At 38.6% G+C, this 19569-nt stretch overlaps 1 protein-coding gene across 2 annotated transcripts in view; it reads left to right on the forward strand.

Moving 5' to 3' along the window:
- cdh4 (cadherin 4, type 1, R-cadherin (retinal)) overlaps positions 1-19569 on the forward strand; it is a 240318-nt gene that overhangs the window by 159944 nt on the left and 60805 nt on the right. For both annotated transcript variants that reach the window (XM_041224860.1, XM_041224861.1), the window contains 2 exons: positions 10624-10853; positions 18663-18839. In XM_041224860.1, the coding sequence (XP_041080794.1) occupies positions 10624-10853; positions 18663-18839 (407 nt within the window). The remainder of the gene's footprint in view (positions 1-10623; positions 10854-18662; positions 18840-19569) is intronic.

Raw genomic sequence — 19569 nt, forward strand, 5'->3', positions numbered from 1 at the left:
GTTTCAGGCAATAGTGTGGATGTTTTCTTTCTTTTTGTCACTATAGTTTCAGTAATAATAAAATACAGTAGATGTATTGTGATCTCTGTGTTAAAGATTAAATGTACACTATTTTTCATGGTTCTAGAGACTGTTATTGAGATTACAATTATACCATCAACAACAAGCAGTAAAAGATGTCTACACAAAGCGATCAATCACAGTGTTTGTGCTGTATTGTATTCTACAGTCCTGCAGTTGCATTAGATATTTTGTGGAGAGAAATACTTAAGCTTTGCCGTCCAGACTGTTGATGCTACAGTAACCCTGATCCCCTGCTTTCTGTCTTCTGGACAGCTTTGTGATGACAGAACAGTATGAAATGATTGTATATATTCTCCAGCCTGCAACTGAGAAACCGGTTGAGAGATTATGCTTGGAATCAATAATCCCTGTCTGTGTGCAGGACTTGTATTGTTTATTCCTGCATTGTATAGACTGTCAGCAAAGGTGCAATTTGCGAAATTAGAATATCTGCCAACTACTGCACCGCGACCTGTCTAAAACCCTCATGCTTTTACAGTAAAACTATACACATACTTCACAAATAACTTCACAAATTGCTGCATACTTCAAATCACTATATTGGTCTCAAATGTGCAGTTTTGAAAGAAACACATATTATAGTGAATTTCTGATACTGTACTAGGTTAAATAAATGTGGCTTGCAAGACAGGTAGAATTGTGCTTTAATGAGTTCATATGTTTCGTTCATTTCTAAATAGTTATTAATTGCAATTGTATGCGAGCTGCTCAGCTGGATGAGAAATGCCACAAACAACAAGACCTTTTTACTGAGAGCTCTGAATTAAGAGATGCAGAGTGCACTCTTTGACAGTTGTTCAGCAGAACTAACCATTGTTTTAAATGATAAACTGTCTTTTAATGGTGCATTAGCATTCAAGCTTAGGTTGGCTTTATCAATTTCTCAATATCAGACCTTCGCCTAATGTGGAATGAGTGCCTATTCCTTTGGCAATCAGAGTGGCGCATTAGTTCTGATATATTAGTGGTAGCTATCTCATGCACTCCACTTTGCTGTAATTATCCCTGCTAAGCTTTGCTCACCAAGAGTTTCGTGTTTATTGAATTACATCTGAATAATTAAAAAAAGAAAGAAAGATTCTTAAATGTGTTTCCTACTATATCTGTCCCATTAGTAATGCACGTGTCTGTGCTCCTAGACAGTGCAGATTTGTTTTTTGGCAGTTAGAATCGGCTTTGCTAGCAATTAGGACAGACTGCAATGAAAGCAAATGTGCATCCCTATAAAACCCTCAAGCATTCGTGATCTGTACAGTGGGACTCCAGAATAGTGTAGGGAAACATTGTGGAGTTGTGTATTGATGGAATAGGATAAAGGATATTTGGTGCAACACCAGGATTCAGTGCTTCTACACAACCAGCTCCACACTGCAGTAGATTCCAAATGCTCCTGACACTATTCTCTTTCTCAAGTCATTCAGACACATTACTCCTAGTGTAATCCTGTTTGAATGGCTTCTTTTATTACAGTCATGAATATTCAATTTTTTGTGACATCATGAACTGGGTATAACGAATGCCTAAGCTCCCTCATAGCCATTGTGCCTATGCAGTGCTACTCTATTGTACTGTGTTAAAGAGTTGCCGTGCACTACATGCCACATACAGATGTAAACAGATGCACGCATGCAGAAGATAGTCTGAATTCATCACTGTTTCTCATTAAGCATCATTCATTTGTGCAGTGCTGGACATGGAGAGCCAGCCAACCCATAACCCTCAATTAAAGTCTGTCAGATCTGCAATCATGCCCATTGTGACAAGTGTAGTTGCTTTTATACATTACAGAATGCATGTCAGGGATACTATTTGCTAAAGAGAGGCAGCACATTCCTGCACATGTGTGTTTTCCATATCACAGGCATTTGTATACATGTTGCCTATCCTGTATAGCAGATAGATGGATGCAGTCACAGGCTCAAGTTTGCAGATGTTCCTGATGTTTCAGCTGCTTTGGGATGTGTTCGGGGACTTGAGGTTCACATTGAGAAGGAATGCTGTGCTCAGCACTTTCTTCTAGGTCAGGCCCTGCAGGAATCAGGTTTATTTTCCTGTGATTCAAACTTTTCTTCTTCATGACGGTTCTTTTCTCATTTGTCTCAGTGAGCCGAGCAAGGTCAGGTTTACAACGAGGTGCAAAAAGAAATCCTCAGTGATCTGGACTGCGTTTTGCTTAGTGTCATCGCTGTACATGGATACCTTTTAGAATTTCAGACAAAAAATGTGTTTTAATATAGTTTTATATTTTGGTTTTTTTAAATGTGTATGTGCTACCTAGCTACATACAGTAGTTAGATCTATTTACCTTCTCTTTCACCTGTTATATCTAGCACATTTCTTTCTCCTATTGACACAACATTGTGAGCGATCCTTCTTAAACCCGTAGGGAGCACATGGAATTGAGCAGTTGTTTAAACGGCTTCTTCCTAAAGTACATTTGAGAGTGACTCAGGTGTCAGTGACCCTGTTTCATGCACCTCAATGTAAAAATAAAAAGCTAACATCATTTTTATTTGTGGGACACATATGTCCCTTGTACCTTAAAGGGTTAAAAATAAGCGTCCAATAGAGAAACACACTCACATCAGCCACTGGCGCTATAGTGGCGCTATACTGCCTTCAATCACCATGTTAGGGGGTTCATTACTGACTGCTCCTCAGAGATGTCAACAGTGATTAATAAGTGAAAGGGAAGTGGGTAAATCCACTTTGGATTGATGCTTTTATTTTATTATTTTTTTCATAGGCATGCATTTATCTCAGTTGTAATTGCCAGTTTTGACTTACAAGTCAAATTTCTTTTTCTTTTAATTGCACTTCCCTGTACTGCTTCAGAAATGATTGCATTAAAATGATCCACTTTCTTGAATAGATGTTCTAAACAGTAAAAATGAAATCTGTAAATGCTTTAGCAAGAAACAAAAATTCTAAATGCACGGAATGAAACATAACTTGCATGTCAAGCCACAGCGGCCGTCAATCATGGTGTGTTTCATATAATTCAAAGGTTATTCTGTCAGTCTGGTCTAACTACTGTAAAGCCATAAATATTCACGAACCTTTTCCTTATGTGTTTTTCGCGTATGAAAAAAAACGCAAACATTTTTGGCACGGATATTAAATTCCAGTTGCAATACATACTTTGTATATTGCAACAGGGCGCCAACATTTCTGGAGCAAAATAGGTTTTATGGGTGTGATTCGCCAAATATTTTGGTTGCATATTTATGGCTTTACAGTAGTCTTTCTTAGTTTAGCCTTCTATGTTCTGTACCGAAAAGCTGGTGACATGATTACATTCTGCACAAACTTCCTCATCCCTGGAAACCAGTTTGCCTCCAGAGCAAAATGGCAGCTTTTAAAAAAAAATATATATATACATTTTCAGTTAGTCTAATTACATTTCACAAGAATATATAGATCACATTTTTTGAATGAGCTGTTTAAGGGCACATTGTAACTAGAACATCCCCCCAAAAAATGAAGAGCTGTTTTTTATAATCTACTAGTGAGTGAGCAAGAGCATATGAGTGTTCACCTTATACATGTGAGCAACAGCGCTCGTTACAAAGGAACATGGAATGAGTGCAGGTAATTAAATTAAAGAAGGAAGGAAGATAGAGGAAGATATTCAGGTGTTGTTCATGTGAGTTAGAATCCATTATAACGTTCAGTATTGTAAAGTGTTCTGTAATAAAGTAGCAATGAACTTTATTCATCCCTTCAAAGCTCTTTATTCCTAGTTTGTCATTCTGGAGTGGTCAAGTGCTGCTAGCGTTTCCCACACTGGCATACTTTGGTCTTGTGCTGTCTGCTGTGTCAGTTGAGTGAGCGTGCAGACTGCACTGAGGGGGTTGAGGGAGCTTGTCGCTGGCAGAACACACCACAGCCCCTGGCCCCATCCTTTCTTTTATCTGACACCGCTATTGTTAACGGCAGCCATGTCAAAAATGTCGAGGAAAAAAGCTTGTCTTCAAAAGGTACTATGCCCGACACAGAGGCCCAGCAGAATTTCAAAAGTACCAAGGGTGCGATGCAGTGCAGCTTGCTCGTTCCACTTGTCTTTTATGCCTTAAACCTCTTGAGAACTTCTCCACCTTATGTTTCAGTTTTATTTAAGGAACCGCTATCCAATATTTGGAGCAGCAGAGTACATTATAGTTTAACTGCCCTTTGTGCATATTGCAAATGAATAACCTGGTTTGATTCACATTTGAAGGAAGTTCCATTAGGTTTTTTTTTCATAAGCTTCCAGACATAGAATAAAGCTGTCCTGAATAATCCTGTTTTTAAATCTTAGTTTTGATATTGGGAAACCATCCAGTTTGGCCAGGAAAGATGATCTTCTCTTTTGTTTCTGTTGCATGTTTGAGACATCTCCTGAGAGTGGCGGGGGGGGGGGGGGGGGGACACTAATTGACAGTAATAGAAAATACTCATCTGTGACAGAAATCACTCTGAGAGCCCTGAGGAAATGTCCAGCTTTACTCATCCAGCAAGTTCCTACTAGGGGCTTCATTCAGTGTTTGCAGCTGGGACTAGTTTCTGTATAGTTTAACTGCTTTTGTCAACTTAAAGAAGAACTTTCCCTTTAAAACTTCCCCTTTTAAAGCTGATTCAAGTCCATTTTTTATATACACTGTAAATGTCATTTTTTGTAACTCTTATGATGGATCTGGGTTACTCTCAAACTTATTAAATACACCTTAAATAAAGATCTGTTTAAAATATTTAGCCTAACATTTTGTTTCATTCTTAAACATCTGGTTTTATATTGGAGGGATATTATGTTTTATTTAAAAACTAGGTGCATTAATTTGTAAACTAGCAAGCTAAAACAGCGAGTTTTCTCTTGGGTGTGCAGCATTGGTAGTTTATGCGGTGCTGGGTATTTTGTTGACCCGGGAAGTCATGGGACCCAGGTCGTTGTAGGTTTGATGGAGGTTGTGACGTTTCAGAATTCAGAGGCTGTCACAAACACTTCTCTTTCAAACTGGTGGGCAGCAGACCTAAATAAAACTGAAAAAAGCTAAATGGGGCAAAGCAGCTAAAAGGTCTAATTAAATGAAACCTGAAAGACCCTCACAAATATACCAACATCTCAGCAGGGAGTTAACCATAGGAGCTCCCACAGCAAGTCTTCCACCTCTGTGCAAATTACCTTTATTCTTTGGTTGCCTTTTAAATTGCACAATCTTGTGTCCTGATCACTGTGGGCTGGATCAATTTGGCTTGCATTGCTTTCTCTGTCATGCTTCTCTCTCTTTTTTCTAACTTAAGGCTCCCTGCTTTTAATCCAACATGAATCTTCTGTCCTTTTGCTTGCGTTGTCCCTCTTCGGCATCAAAATCAGAAGCCACAGAACATGCAAAGCATGCACACACAAACACGTACGCACAGACAAACGGTCACACAGACACACATGCATGCACATACTGTACATGGAAGCCTTTTTTTAATACTGCAATACTGCAGGCTTTTACTACAGTACTAATTATAAACAAACTAGTTATTGCTTCCTGTCCTTGATGCTGAAAACCGGAGATCAGTTGACGCTGCTCACAACTTGAAGCTGTGTGGTTCAGTGGTTAAAGAAACAGGCATATAACCAGGAGGTCCCCAGTTCAAATCCCAGAAAATAAGGCATTTCTCTGACTCTCCATTCAGATTTCTGCTTCCAATTGTTCCTTTATTTTGTGTTTCACAGTCAGAATTGATTGTTGGCTGGATTGCCAACACCATTTCCTCTAAGGTAACCCTAGCTCGCTGTGTGTTGTAATCTGGATGTGTTCTCTCTGCTTCCTGCAGGTCTGCTGCCAGCGCTGCATGCTTTTCAAAAGTCAACTACAAATGTAGGGCTGGGAATTCTAGAGATCTCCATGAGATAGAGATTTCAGTAATGGAGGGGAGAGGATAGCGCTGTTCTCTAAAAGATAAGCGGTCATGAAAACTGAAGATTTTGCAGCTATGCATGGTCCAATTCAAGCTTACACAGAAGCTCATTAAATTAATGCAAACCATATGCATAATGCCTCTTTTAATATAACCTACTGTGGACTGATTTGAGTGTGCGCTGTGTGTTTTTACAATGTAAACAATCTCAGATCTGTGTGTTTGATGCTTATGATTGTAGTTCTGTATTAGTTTCACTGTCTATCAGTGTTAAAGCAATTATAAAACTAGGTTATTGAAGCTAGTGGAGAAAAGATAACAGCCACGTTTCTTATCTCTTCCAGTGGGGCTTTTCCAGCTTAATATTTTTTGTCACTTAAACCTTGCAAGTATCCCAAGCACGGATGTACAAGTACTTCTATGTCTTAACATCAAATCCTGTTACTGTCATCAGACTCTTCCCAATTTAAGTCACCAGCAGCTAAAAAAGGCTGTGATTCTAAATGTGATTGAAATGCAGTCTGGGATCCTAACATACGCAGAGAACAGAAGTACAAGCACAAACATTTTTTGAGTCAAACAGTTGCTCTGTGTTTGGAATAGCTGACAGCATTGACCACATCACTAGAGCATAGGATAGAACTATCGAGTGTCTACAGATACAAACAAAACTACTGAACCAGATAGAACTCAAAGAATTGAACGGCACGATTCTAAAGTAAAAAAAAAAAAAAAAAAAAAAGAACAGCAGCAGAGTTTATCTTTTTAGCAGCGCCTGTTTTTGTAGTTTATCAGTTAATACATTTTGAGTACCGGCGATAAAGTAATTTTGCAACTTTGCTTCTCTGAGCTGAAGGATACGCAAGTATTAACTTCTCATGAAATGGATGTGATAAAGAGGCACCAATCGCTTTAAAAATAGTTCAGTTGATACTGGTTAGTTGTATAAAAATGAGTCTTATAACAAAGCTTTTCTTCATATACATATAGTTAGCAGTGCACAGTATTGATCAGGTGGTGCTGCATAAGTGACCAAACTTTAAAAGGAACAAGACAGTCTGGTTTATTGCAAACTGGAAAAAAAAAAAAACAAACATTGGTATATCTGTTACATCTAGCTAGTCTGACAATTTCATAGGAACTGTATATGAAAAAGTTCATCAATTTCTAGCCACAAAGTATATGAATTGAAGCCAGCTTCCATAAAAGCACCACTGCACTGACAGGCAATGGCTATTTCAGCAGGTAAATTGATTATGAAGGGTATTTGTGTTCAGCTCCATGGATCATTTGACAAATACCGTGCAATAAATTGGATGGACATGTTATGCAAAATAAAAGCGAATTAATTAGAAAAATTACAATGCATTTGTTCACAAGTCATTTATTCCAAGGTTGATTTATGGAATCAATATGTCTTTTATCAGCATTATATGGAGGAATGAAGGTAAGATCAATAAAAAGGGAGAAATCTACATATATATATATATATATATATATATATATATATATATATATATATATATATATATAATAAAGGGTATTGGTCAACCATGCCAGTACGTCATCCAGTAGGTTTACCTTTTTCTTAATTAATCAGAGTTAGTCTAGTTCCATTAGACATTTTAAGGATCCTATGTAAAAATTATAAGGATAACACGTGAAAGTCCTCGGTTCAGATAGGATGAAAAGTACTATCTACTTTAACGTCCCAGTTTTGAAAAGGTACGTTAAAACTATCAAAACATATTTCCATGAGTTATCCAACGATAAACCCTATATATATATATTATATATATTAGCGGATATATAATATATATACTATATATAATATATATATATATATATATATATATATATATAGAGAGAGAGAGAGAGAGAGAGAGAGAGAGAGAGAGAGAGAGAGAGAGAGAGAGAGAGAGATCATTAAATGCTTTTACACTGATTTAGAGAGTGCTTTGTTAATTCATTTTAATTTCTCTGCATTGTTCCCTACAGAGAAATGTTAGAAACATTATAAATTGTATAAATAAATAGTTTTGTGAATGTACTTCAGTACTCATTTACTGAAATAAAAATAAAGTATGGCTGTTGTGCAGCATTCGTTGCATTTCTATTCTTGAACCATGATAGCAGCTGGGACTTGTTGAATGAGGTCCATCTTCCAGTGTGTGTTTTAAAGATGTACGTTGAATTTCTCCTGGAAGAAGGGATCTCTCCTGTCTGCTTCATTTTTTTTTTTTTTACCACTAATGGATGTGATTACTGGCTCAGTGAGACTCCAGACTCACTCCCAGGCATTTTCAATGAATTGTGCACAGCACGAAGATATGGGCAGACAGGAAATTAAAAAGAAGCTTCAAACTGGGTACCTCTTGAAACACATTCTCCCTTTTTAAAGCAGTCTCATTTATACTATGTGTGTGTGTGTGTGTGTGTGTGTGTGTGTGTGTGTGTGTGTGTGCGTGTGTGTGTGCGTGTGTGTGTGTTATGTGTGTATGTATCTTTGTTTCTTATGTATTTATGGGTGGATGGATGAATGCATGTATGCCAGTTTTATTCAAGAAAAACAAATGGAAAGGGGTAGTTGGACTTTTACAGATTTTACTGAAACGGTACTTTGAATCCTCATAGCACTTTTGGGCAAAATTTGTCATTAAACTGTTTACTCTGTGTCTTTCCCACATCTTTGCAGTTGTTTTTTTGTTTTGCTTTTGAATCGCTAATGGCATAAGTGGATGTCTGCTCTTTTTAGTTGGCCAACGAGCTCACTTTGTTCAGAGAGTAAAACTTGCGTCTGGTACTGTGAGAACCTCTGGGACCCCAGTTGTTGCAGACGAAATGCAGGAATCAAAAGAAACAAGAAGACTTATTTGAGTGGATACTATGTGATGTTGCTAAGGGACCATTATTTGCAATTAGGAAGGCTGTTAGACTTCAGACCGGAAGGATAAAATAAAGCAGAATGGGGGGACAGATTTCTAAAATGAATCACAGCTGGAATAGAGCTGTTTTATTACACAAGCAGGCATCAGTGAAAAAGGGTCTCTGTGTTGTGGATGCCAAACAAGGAGAAACTCAAATTAAAAGGGCACTTTGATGGATCCTTGGGTGCTCTTTTAGCTGCGATTTGGACAGCTGGAGGTTACAATAATACAAAAAGGAAGCTGGCCTGAATACAAATGGCAGTGTGCCCTGTAGGAGACATGAACGAAAGTACAGCATGATGGATTGTCCAGAGCCTATTAACACAGCAAGTGCAGTGTTAACCCTCTCTGGTACTGTATACATGTGAAGTTGGAAGCATTTTAAATCCTAATTTATTTTAAATCTAATGTCTTTTGAAACAATAGGGGTCTATTTTCATTATCTTGACCTAATTACAGCCACCCTTTAACGCATGCAGCATTTGAATAAACAGTTTCTGGTATGGCTTTTTAAAAAACCTTAATTTTATTCAGCTGCCAGTTCTCTCCCAATCACGGGATGGTTTTCACTTTTTATGTTAGTGTTCCAAATGCACGCAGTTCTCTTCTTCGCTCAAGAAAGTGTGCTACAACAAATAAGTAAATACCAACGTCAAAAGAGATGTACTGAGGTAATGGACACGGAAGAGGAAACAAGTGAAAGGGATTTGAGACTGATTTTACCTTACTTGATAAAGCTTTGCGAGTGTCAGCCAATGTTCTTACTTCAGTAGTCCTACAGTAGTCAATGGAGAGGGCAGCCAAGCGATCTCTGGGACATAAACTGTCTCTTGTGTGCAAAAGGTAGAAAATGAAGACCCAGGTCTATGAATACAGCACTAGAATACAGTCCTGGTATCTATTGTCTGCTTGTGAAGTCCAAAGGAAAAGCAAGTGGTCAATTTTGTTACTGACTGGATGGGTGAGCGAGTGAACTGATAGACCATGTCGTCCTGCTGCTGGAAAACAATACATTAATCCTTATAGACAGAGCTAATAGAAGATGAGCACCAAGAGTCTAATCTGAGTGTTGTTATCCCAGAGATCGAAGCACATTAAGGTAGAGGCTTGGCTACAGCATCCGCCATTACCCTTGGTGATAGTCCTAAAGTCTTTACTGTCACTCGGTGCTTCCACATGTGTAATTTTTCTTTTTTTTTTTTCCACTACACCTGCAGAGAGAGACCGGGTGACTTTGTCATGTCATAAAATTTACTGTAGAAGCTATTTCAAAAGACAGATGCAACGACTCTATGTAAGGTGATGGCACAATTTAATAGCTTTGTTCCCAGGTGTGCTTGTGATGCTACCTCAAGGATGATCCTGCTTGAAATAGATTAACATTCAGCCAGAGAGAGAGATAGAAAAGGGGAATAAAAAGAACAAATGCTTTTTTCGGAACAGCGTGCCCCTGTGAAAGGGGTCTCAGCTTTATTAGTCTTTGCTGTACTTTCAATTCAATGGTAATGAAGGAACTCTGAGAAATCCATTTAGATAGGGAGCAGCTGTGTTTAACAACTAATGAAACAGCATCAAATTATTCAATCCTGACTACCGACTCCTGGGAAGGAGATAAGCTACTGTAGTCTTCCTTTTAAAGGGCAAAAACGACAAGCATCAGCAACTTGACGCTTGCATTGCTTCTCCGGTATTAATCTATTTTCTTTTTCCTGACCCCCAGTGAAATTTAATGACTGCCGGGAGAATGAGGATGTTGGGTATGAAAGCAGTGACCTGGATTTCAAGGTGCGCGCAGATGGCTCAATCTACGCGGCTCGTGAGGTAACGAGCCTGTTGCGGCCAGTTCAGTTCACGGTGACGGCCCATGGTGCTGCCGACCCACAAACATGGGAGACGACAGTCAGACTGGCCGTGGCAGGACAGGAGACAGCACCGCCTGAGGAGCAAGAGGTATTTATATGCTTTATTTTCCATCTTCAACCGGCAACAAAAAACTAACTAACTACCAATGTGGCTGCATGCAAAGCGATATTACAGAATGAATTTCGATAATGCATAAGCAAATACTTGTATCATTGTAACATGTCATATTGTATAAAAAGAATGGACTTCTCTCTCTCCAAATTGCTCGGTTTTTTTCCCTCTTGGACCACATTCTGGCTGATAACATGCGGTTGCAGTCACCCATCTTGGTGGATGAACTGTGAGGACCTTTCACAACTGTTGAATAGCTGTCCAGTGTAAATGCCCGAATAATCGCTCTAATTTGATAACCAAGGCGTGTTGTTCCCTTCAGTGGTGTTATTTCCAAAACCCTGAGAGAGGCACAGTGGGGTTTGTCCTTCCCATTGGCACAGCAGCGCTCAGACTCTCAAAGTGACCCTGTCATCAGATTTTAAAAGAAAAACTCTGTGATCGCGGTGCTGAAATCCTCAAGGCACATTCCACAGGCTTTAATGAGTTAAAGCACAGCTCTCTTCCCCATGCTGTCTGAAAGTCACATTATATAAATGTTATACAAATGCTTTATGAATTAGCTTGATAAAATTAAACTGAGTATAACTTTAATACAGAAAGTTAACCTTCACACATATCGGAATATGGAGTTCAGAAAAAACAATGCCAATGCCTCGTTCCATCAGTTGACAAACCTCATCTACATTCGACTTTTGTCACCGGTTAAATCTCTGCCATAGAGTGTGTGTAATTACATTTAATTGGTTCATTGGTTTAACAGGATTTGGAGAGATTAAATGAGAGCAGAGTGCTTGCACCAGAAAAATAAGAAGAAACATTAACATTGGAGCAAAATTTTTTGCTGGTGAAAACAAAAACAAATAAAATAATAAAAATTTGTTGTTTGTCCCAGAGACAGTTGTATGGGGTATGGTTTGGCATTCAAGCTTCATCATCTGGCACATCCCTAAGAAGTTTGTTTGTCTTCCCAGCAGCAGCACACGACTTCAACTTCTGTTTTTTTTAAAAAGAAATGTTGTTTGTAAAAAAAAAAAAAAAAATCCAAAAAGAGGATAGAAGAGCCCACTTATAAAAGCTACATACTAACAGTATTTATTCTTTTGTCTTAGAAACTCAGTTCAGAATATTAAAAGCAGATTTTTATAGTTGCCAGATGCATTTTTAAAGTAATATTTGAATGGCGCAGCAGTCCCTCTGAGTGTCATTAACAAATACAGTTGTATTTGAATCTGGTAAGCTAATCACCATTAGGATGGCGTTATCTAACAGTAATGACCTTTAATGTATACAGTTTAAGGCAAAAACGAGTGAATAATTCAGTTTAATGAAATTCAATACCTGATGAGATGACTCTACCGGAGGTATTGTGGCACTCTAATGCAAACCTGCATATTTTATTTTACAATTAACTCAAGGGTACATTGGGTTGCGAAACCAAAATTATTTAAGTGGAATAATGTTTAAATAGCAAACTATGAAAACCAATGGCTCAGAAATGTGCTTGTCATCTGTGATGCAGTTTGACTTCCCCCACCCTTTGTATCTTCACAAACCAAAGCTTGTGAAATGACAGATATGTAGGACTGCTGGTGAATCGAAACCAAATGATAAATAGCGTGTGAGAAATGATGCTGTGGATGATCTTTTCAGAATCTGATTTGTGGGGGTTGAGTAGAAACTAATCCTGTATTTTGGCTTTCTAGTCCAACAGCGTTAGTGTTTAGCGTTAGTATGTCATATCCTTGTATCAACAAGTCCTCCAACGTGGGCTCTTAGGATGATATATGATTGAGGTCTGGTGCCCTCTCATCCTGTTTTAAACAGTGAAAGAAAAATAACATAACTTGTCCACAGGACCTCAGGGTGCTAAAGGTAAGATCTGGCAAGCCTCCTGTATGTGTGTTCTGTATATTTTACCTGTTGTTCTTCATACAGGATCCCCCTCATGTTTTTCCATAGAACCATCAACAGTCTCTTACTTATTTGTCTTGAGACACTTCCTTCAGATGTTCTGTTCTCATCTGTGCATGTTGTGACTGTAGCAGGCTTTTTCACAAAGCTTTAACTTTCACAAAACAAAGTTTGTTGTTCATGAAACCTTTTGTAAAGAAACAAACAGCAATCTATTAGACTTTCATGAATGTCAAACACAATTAATCACGGTACAACTGCAAAGATTTAACTGTCTCAAAGTTGTTTATAAAAGTGTAAAAGGTCTTGGTGTCCCTTCCACCATCCAGGGAACCTGCACTGTCCTCTGCGTCCCTGTAAACAACGCAAGAAGATAGGATAACGACAGTGGTTAATTCAAGGCTTGTCAAACTAAACGCTGGAAATGGGTTGAGGTGTTATGGCATTGCTGCCAACAGCCTATTTTTTTCTCATTTGGTAGACACTTTGAGATTGAGCATTTCTTAATGACACTGACAATATTGTGGTATCCTTATAGCAGCAACAGCCTTCAGAAGAAAAAGTTTTGTGTTTTATTTTCCAGTTAGAAAATTAACTAGAGGGGACCCCCCCTCCCCTTAAGCAAGGCATAAGCCTGTCAGCTCCTGTTCCAGCCTACAGCTGAACTGTAAGCACACATTGTTTCAGTGAGCAGGGGCACGTTGTTGCCAGTGCCACCTCTTCTCTGAAGCACGAGAGCTATGGGAGTCATGCAATTAACTCTGGAGCACACATTGACTGCTTTTCCTACTGAGCATAGATTCCCTGCATTCAGGCAGCCAGCTTGTTCCCAAATTATTAGTCTCTCGTTTGCATCTCTATTGATGCCAGCCAGGGTGTCAACCCCAAATTACACCTCGCTCCGATCCAAACTGAACAATGCCCAGAACAGATGTACATATCATTAGGCTTTGCTTGACCAGATGATGAGGAAAACCCATTAAGATCGAAGTCTTGTATTTATAAGGACCCTGGCAAAACAGCTCAAAATTATGACACGATTACATTGCGCGCAATTAGTGGCACAGTTTGCAATGACATGCTTCAAATTGAATTCTGAATTAAAAGAACAGCTTTGAGTCAGTAAAATAATGAAATACTGAAATACAGATTTATTAAACATATGTATAACTTCGGTATAACTAGTTGTATCATGCAAAAAATCTGGATGGCACTTCTCATTGAAGAGCCTATTATAACAGTTGTCAACTGGTGGCAGTTATAAATAAAAATGTAACTTTAAAATAGATGGCAGTGTGTGCAATACATGAATCCCATTCGAATTGAATTATAATTTTTTCTAAACATATTAAAGGAAAATCAACTGAATCGTGTTGTTTTTATCATTATCTTGATAATGGAACCTCAACAAATGGTGGCCATATTCAGAAGGTAATGCACGAATGCTTGAAGGCATAATTTACAGCACACTCCCTCAACCCTCTCCTCTTCCAAGATGGTGTTGGAGGAACTGGAGTTTCGAAGCACATTCGACTGACATGTTTCCACAACTTTAGATGCTGCTTCCCCATGTCGCCGCTTCACGTTACCACAGACTGAAACAGTTATCTGAATATGTGAAACTATGGGGGCTGGAATTGATATAGGTGGGAGGGGGGGTAGAAAAAAAAGAATCTCTTACCAGAAATTAATACGATTTACCACCGTGAGATATTAAATGTTCCACAGCGAAAGGAGCTGAACACAATGTGATATTATATTATGTAAATGGGTTTTATGCTACGCTCTGTTGAATAATAACTTCCAGATGCTTCTGAAGCTCAGGGTTGGCTGATATCAAAGGCAGCTTTGCTGGGAGGGGAATGGAGCCAGCTGGCCTGACTGGTTGCTGCTGAGTGTAGTGGAAGCTGAAGGCTGGCTTTATTTCACAGTCACTGATTCCCTTGCAGTATAGAAGGGCAGAAAGGAGCACAAGTTGATCAGCAAACATGTTATTTTATTTTTAAATGTATTTTGTGCAAAATACATCACTAGAATGAAACATCTGACTTCCATGCAAGTTTCCTGGAAGGATTCAGTTAGAGTAAAAGCTTGCCAGGATAAATGTGCAAACAGCCACAGCAGCAAGTGTCACATCTTACACCTGTCAGAGCATTTACAAGCAAGTCAACATAACAGATATTTGCACAGCTAACTTTCATTCTTTTTAGTAACCTTTTCACTTGTCTCACATTCACTGTGTAGTTCAAATTAGATCATTATATGTCAAGGTCTTTCATTTGGATAACAGCTATTCTATCTAACTGAAGGAGGTGGAGTTGAGTTCTTAGGTATGAATAAGAGCCTCCTTCTGGTCCACTCGCACAGTGCAGACAGGCAGTAAAATTGCACACTAACATGTCACAATTTCACAACATCTGGTCTTAATAAGAGACCAGAAAAGCTGATTGCAGCTTTTTAATCATGTTAGACACATAGCAGCAAGTTGAAGTTTTCTAAGCCTACTAATTTATATCTAATTATCACAGCCCATTTGGCAAAACAAAACAGGAGTGGATCAAAAGCGCTTGGAGACTTAACCCCCCCCCCCCCCCCCCCGGCAATTTAGATATACTTAAACATAGAGCGACTTACAGAGACTAGGGGGAGAACTGTGCATTAAAAACTGCTGCTGAGTCACTTACAATAGGACCTTGGTTTTAGGAGTGGCCTAACCTGTACCAGTTGCATACAGAGCATAACCAGTCTTTTATAGTCTATCAAGTTGTGTGTAGCTCTACACCAGCTGAGAATGTAAGAGGACTGTGAAGCTAGCCCCCTGGTTCATTATTTTTCTTGAGATGCTTACTAACGTCTGGCTACAGCATGCAGGTCCCTTAATCCCACCTAAAGTACACTAGCGTAAATCCTATTCGTTTAGTCTTCTCATTAGTGCGGGCTGCCACCCGTGAAAAGGAGGACAAATACCATCTCCAGTAATCTCCGCAGGGACACTGCTGAAGTTAATAATAGTCAAAAGTATAGATATTTTATATATTTTAAACTGGCTGCAACAGTAGTATAACAGGGGCACATACCCCCACACCCCCCCCCCCACCCCCACACCACTTGCATGATTTAGCAGGCAACTTTGAACCAGAAAACTCAAACCCTTAAGCCAAACCTACAAAGCCAATGCAAAAATAATACAGCAACATTCCACTCCAATAATGTTGCCCAGGTCACATCCTCACATCTGCTGGGCACCTCATGCTGACAAGCGGTGTTTCCATAGATATGTTGGCGTGAGCATATTTTGGTTGGCAGATTAAGTTAAATCAAAGATGAAACACAGGGATTTTGTGCGTTGTGGGAAGCCATCGCAATGCATGTCTGCTTAACCCAAAGTATCCCTCAGATCCCAGACCACACCAATGCAAATCTCGCCTATAACTGCAAAAATCTCCATTTAGATGTAAAATGTTAATAAAGGAAAAACCCTAGGACTAGAAGCATCAAGGTAAGGAGGGACTGTCATTGGTGTTGTAATATATTCTGTAATGTCTTTGTGATTTAATCTTGCGTTGGTAATATTTCAATGTAATTCAGAAACAGATTCCAGAAATGCCCAGGGTCGTAGTGCTTGTATTGTTGCAGTGATTGCTCGTTATGCACCTGGAGCAGCAGCAATTAAAGCATTTTTTCTTTATGCCCATTACATTGTTTGTTTGTTTGTTTGTTTGTTTTGGCCCCCTTCATTTTTCTGCTGCAGTTAACAAAGCAATCAGGTGCATCTATATATTTAGTTTTAGTTTATTTTATTATTTTTTTTTTTTTATTATTTTTTTATTTTTTTTTTTAATTTATTATTAAAAATAATTATTATTGTTAATATTATTATAAAAATAGCTGACTGTTTAAATTATGAAATGGCCATTCTCTAGGTGGTATGTATTGACACAAACTGATACAGCATCCTGATCTTGCTGAACATGCACAAAGTATATTCATTCCAGCCTCATTACATATCAATTATCGCGCTACTGAAACACAGCTTAGGAATGAACTCTAATTTGGGTCACAAAATGGTAGCATCCACACCCAGCTGGCAGTGTCCATCTTGGGCAATTAAACTATCCAAAAGAAAAACCTGAGAGCATGTAACAAAAAGGGTATTACCAGCTGGCTTGACCTACTTCAGAGACTCCCTATGGTGTTGCATCTCTAATTTCATCGATTGTGATTAATGTTAGGATATTTGGGAAACTGATTCCAGAGGTAGCACCCCACAGTGGAAATAATTGTATTATAAAATACGATGCGATATTAGCTGAATGCTACGGCATTATGTCACATAGACATTTTTGTTTGAATTTGGGTTTTAGTTTGAAATTCCATTACAGTGTATCTACACCCTGATGTACTGTCATTGTGACACATTTTTAAAGGTCTCATACAGTACTTGGTTCATAATATGTTTTTTTCCATTGTTTGTTTGCACACTCCCTCCCTTCTTCCTTGTGACAAAACTTTTCAGTTTCAGTTTTTAATGGTGCTTGTTTAGAGTTGATAGCAGTGCATGTGAAGGCAGCATAAATGCACTGCAGTGTTTTTCTTGGTGTTAAAGGTCAATCTGCTGTATAATGGGAGAATGGAAGTATCCTGGCACCTTTGCATTAATGCTGAAGCCCTTTGACCTAATCTGGCCATGTGTTCTTACACCTTAATAAGGTTTAAAACTGCAAAAAACAAGAGGAAGCTATTAAGACTGAGCATCTTTCTATGTAAATATATGGTAATTGGCTCATCTGGCATAACTCTGAGAATGTGTGAGCTCAGTTCCTTTGTATAACTGCCTGACACATTATCATATTGGGAACTGCAACTTCACTTCACCTGTTTGGCTCAACATTGTTCGTATTCATTTTCTACCTTTTTGACAAAAGAAAACATGAAAACAAATGATTCAGAGACTCTTTGGGAGAAGACGTTGGATCTAACACACGCTCACCCAGATATCTATCTATTCTGAATTGCATATCGTGTAACAGACCTATTACTGTGGAGACAGGTTGCTGAGAGTCCTTAAAACATTTGGTTGTGCACTGAATATTTATAATATGAATATAATATAATATGAAGTCCCACCATTCCAGGGTTAACCCTTACACTGATGTGGTATCTGTCTAGCTATACTTTTCTTCAACTAGCAGAAAATTGAAAGCTTTTAATATTTTTGGAAAATAAACTAATAAACCTTTCTAAAGCACTGCTAACTTACTTGGATTGTATTAATCGTAATGTCAACAAACATTTGACAAACATTTCTTACAATGTTTTAAACTTGGACCATGGTTTAATTTCTGCTTTTAAACAGCCAATTAATTTCAAGACTTTTTAATGGCTGGTTTCACTGACTCTTATTAGCTGCTAGATCCACCATCCCCTGTATAACAGTGTTCCAGTTGCCTGTGTGATGCGATGCATATCCTCCTGCATCTCCTTTGCTGGAAGCCCTTCAGTGATGGCGTTCCTGTTCCCCTGACTACAGATTGACATTTTTTCGGGGGGTGTTTAAATAAGGACAGATAACCACATATTTCAAAGCTTGTAGTTGGTCTAATGAAGCTAATAAATTGTAGCAGGCACCCCAGTCTCTCTTTACGACAACGTCATAACTATGTGTGAATTAAAAAGGCAGCAATGAAGCCCATAAAGCGTGTTAAGCTGTTTTACTGGGGTCATTTTCCATTCATTTCTAACACTCATATGAATCTTCTCTCAGCAGTCATGACAGCGAATTAATAGCCTTGACAAGGGGGTTGAGGTTGAAGTTGTTTGCCTAGGAACTGACTCACTTTTTAAAAATTTATTTCCTTCTCTTTTCTTTAGCTAATGGGGAAGGAGAACGCACCACCAGAGTGGGATCTGCAGCCAACTCGTACTCTGTTTCCGTGGAAACAGCAGCTGAACTCCAATGGGCTGAGACGGCAGAAGCGAGATTGGGTCATCCCGCCAATCAATGTGCCAGAAAATTCCAGAGGGCCCTTCCCCCAAATGCTTGTCAGAGTGAGTGGTGGAAGAAGCATAATTGCTTCTTTCTTTAATTAATGCAAGAGTAGTTTTGCCAGGTCTCATTAAAACATAAAGCTGTTAGAAAATGTGAACCATAAAACAAAGGAAACTGATAGATTACACATTAGATCCAACTATTAGCTATTAGCTAATAGCTACAGTACCATAGTAAATACCAAGGGTGTCATAGGCTACTGTTTGGTGTTGCCGTTCAAATGTAGTGTCTATTGAGGCAGACTATTTAAGAAATTACATAAATACACAAAAGATACTTGTTGATCATGACTGTAACTTTAGCTATTTTGCCTTTGTTGGTGTGATTTCTGTTTTGCAACATTTACTGTATTGTAATACTTGTCTGATTATTTGAACTCATCTGCGCTGGTGGCCCTAGAGCAAGCAAGATTGCGTTCACATATGCTCCATCCCCATGCTGTGGTCAAGATAGGGTTAGGGTTAGGGTTAGACATTGTAGGTAGATGATGGCGGTTCAGATGTGATTTTGAGCCAACAGCTATTTCAAGTTGCATATGAATCTCCTAATATTGCTTGATTCACCACTGCTTTGGTAGAGCCAATGGATGACTGAATTATTAAATGAAAACCTCTTTGGAAAAAGCATACTAACCTGTAGCATGAAAATGAAGAAAGAATGTGTTGGCTGAAAAGCAGAGTGAAAGAATGAAAAAAATATCAATTAAACTGTAAGAAGAAATATATGGTG

This window comes from Polyodon spathula, chromosome 23 (assembly GCF_017654505.1).
Source record: "Polyodon spathula isolate WHYD16114869_AA chromosome 23, ASM1765450v1, whole genome shotgun sequence".
In the NCBI taxonomy this organism is placed as follows: Eukaryota; Metazoa; Chordata; class Actinopteri; order Acipenseriformes; family Polyodontidae; genus Polyodon; species Polyodon spathula.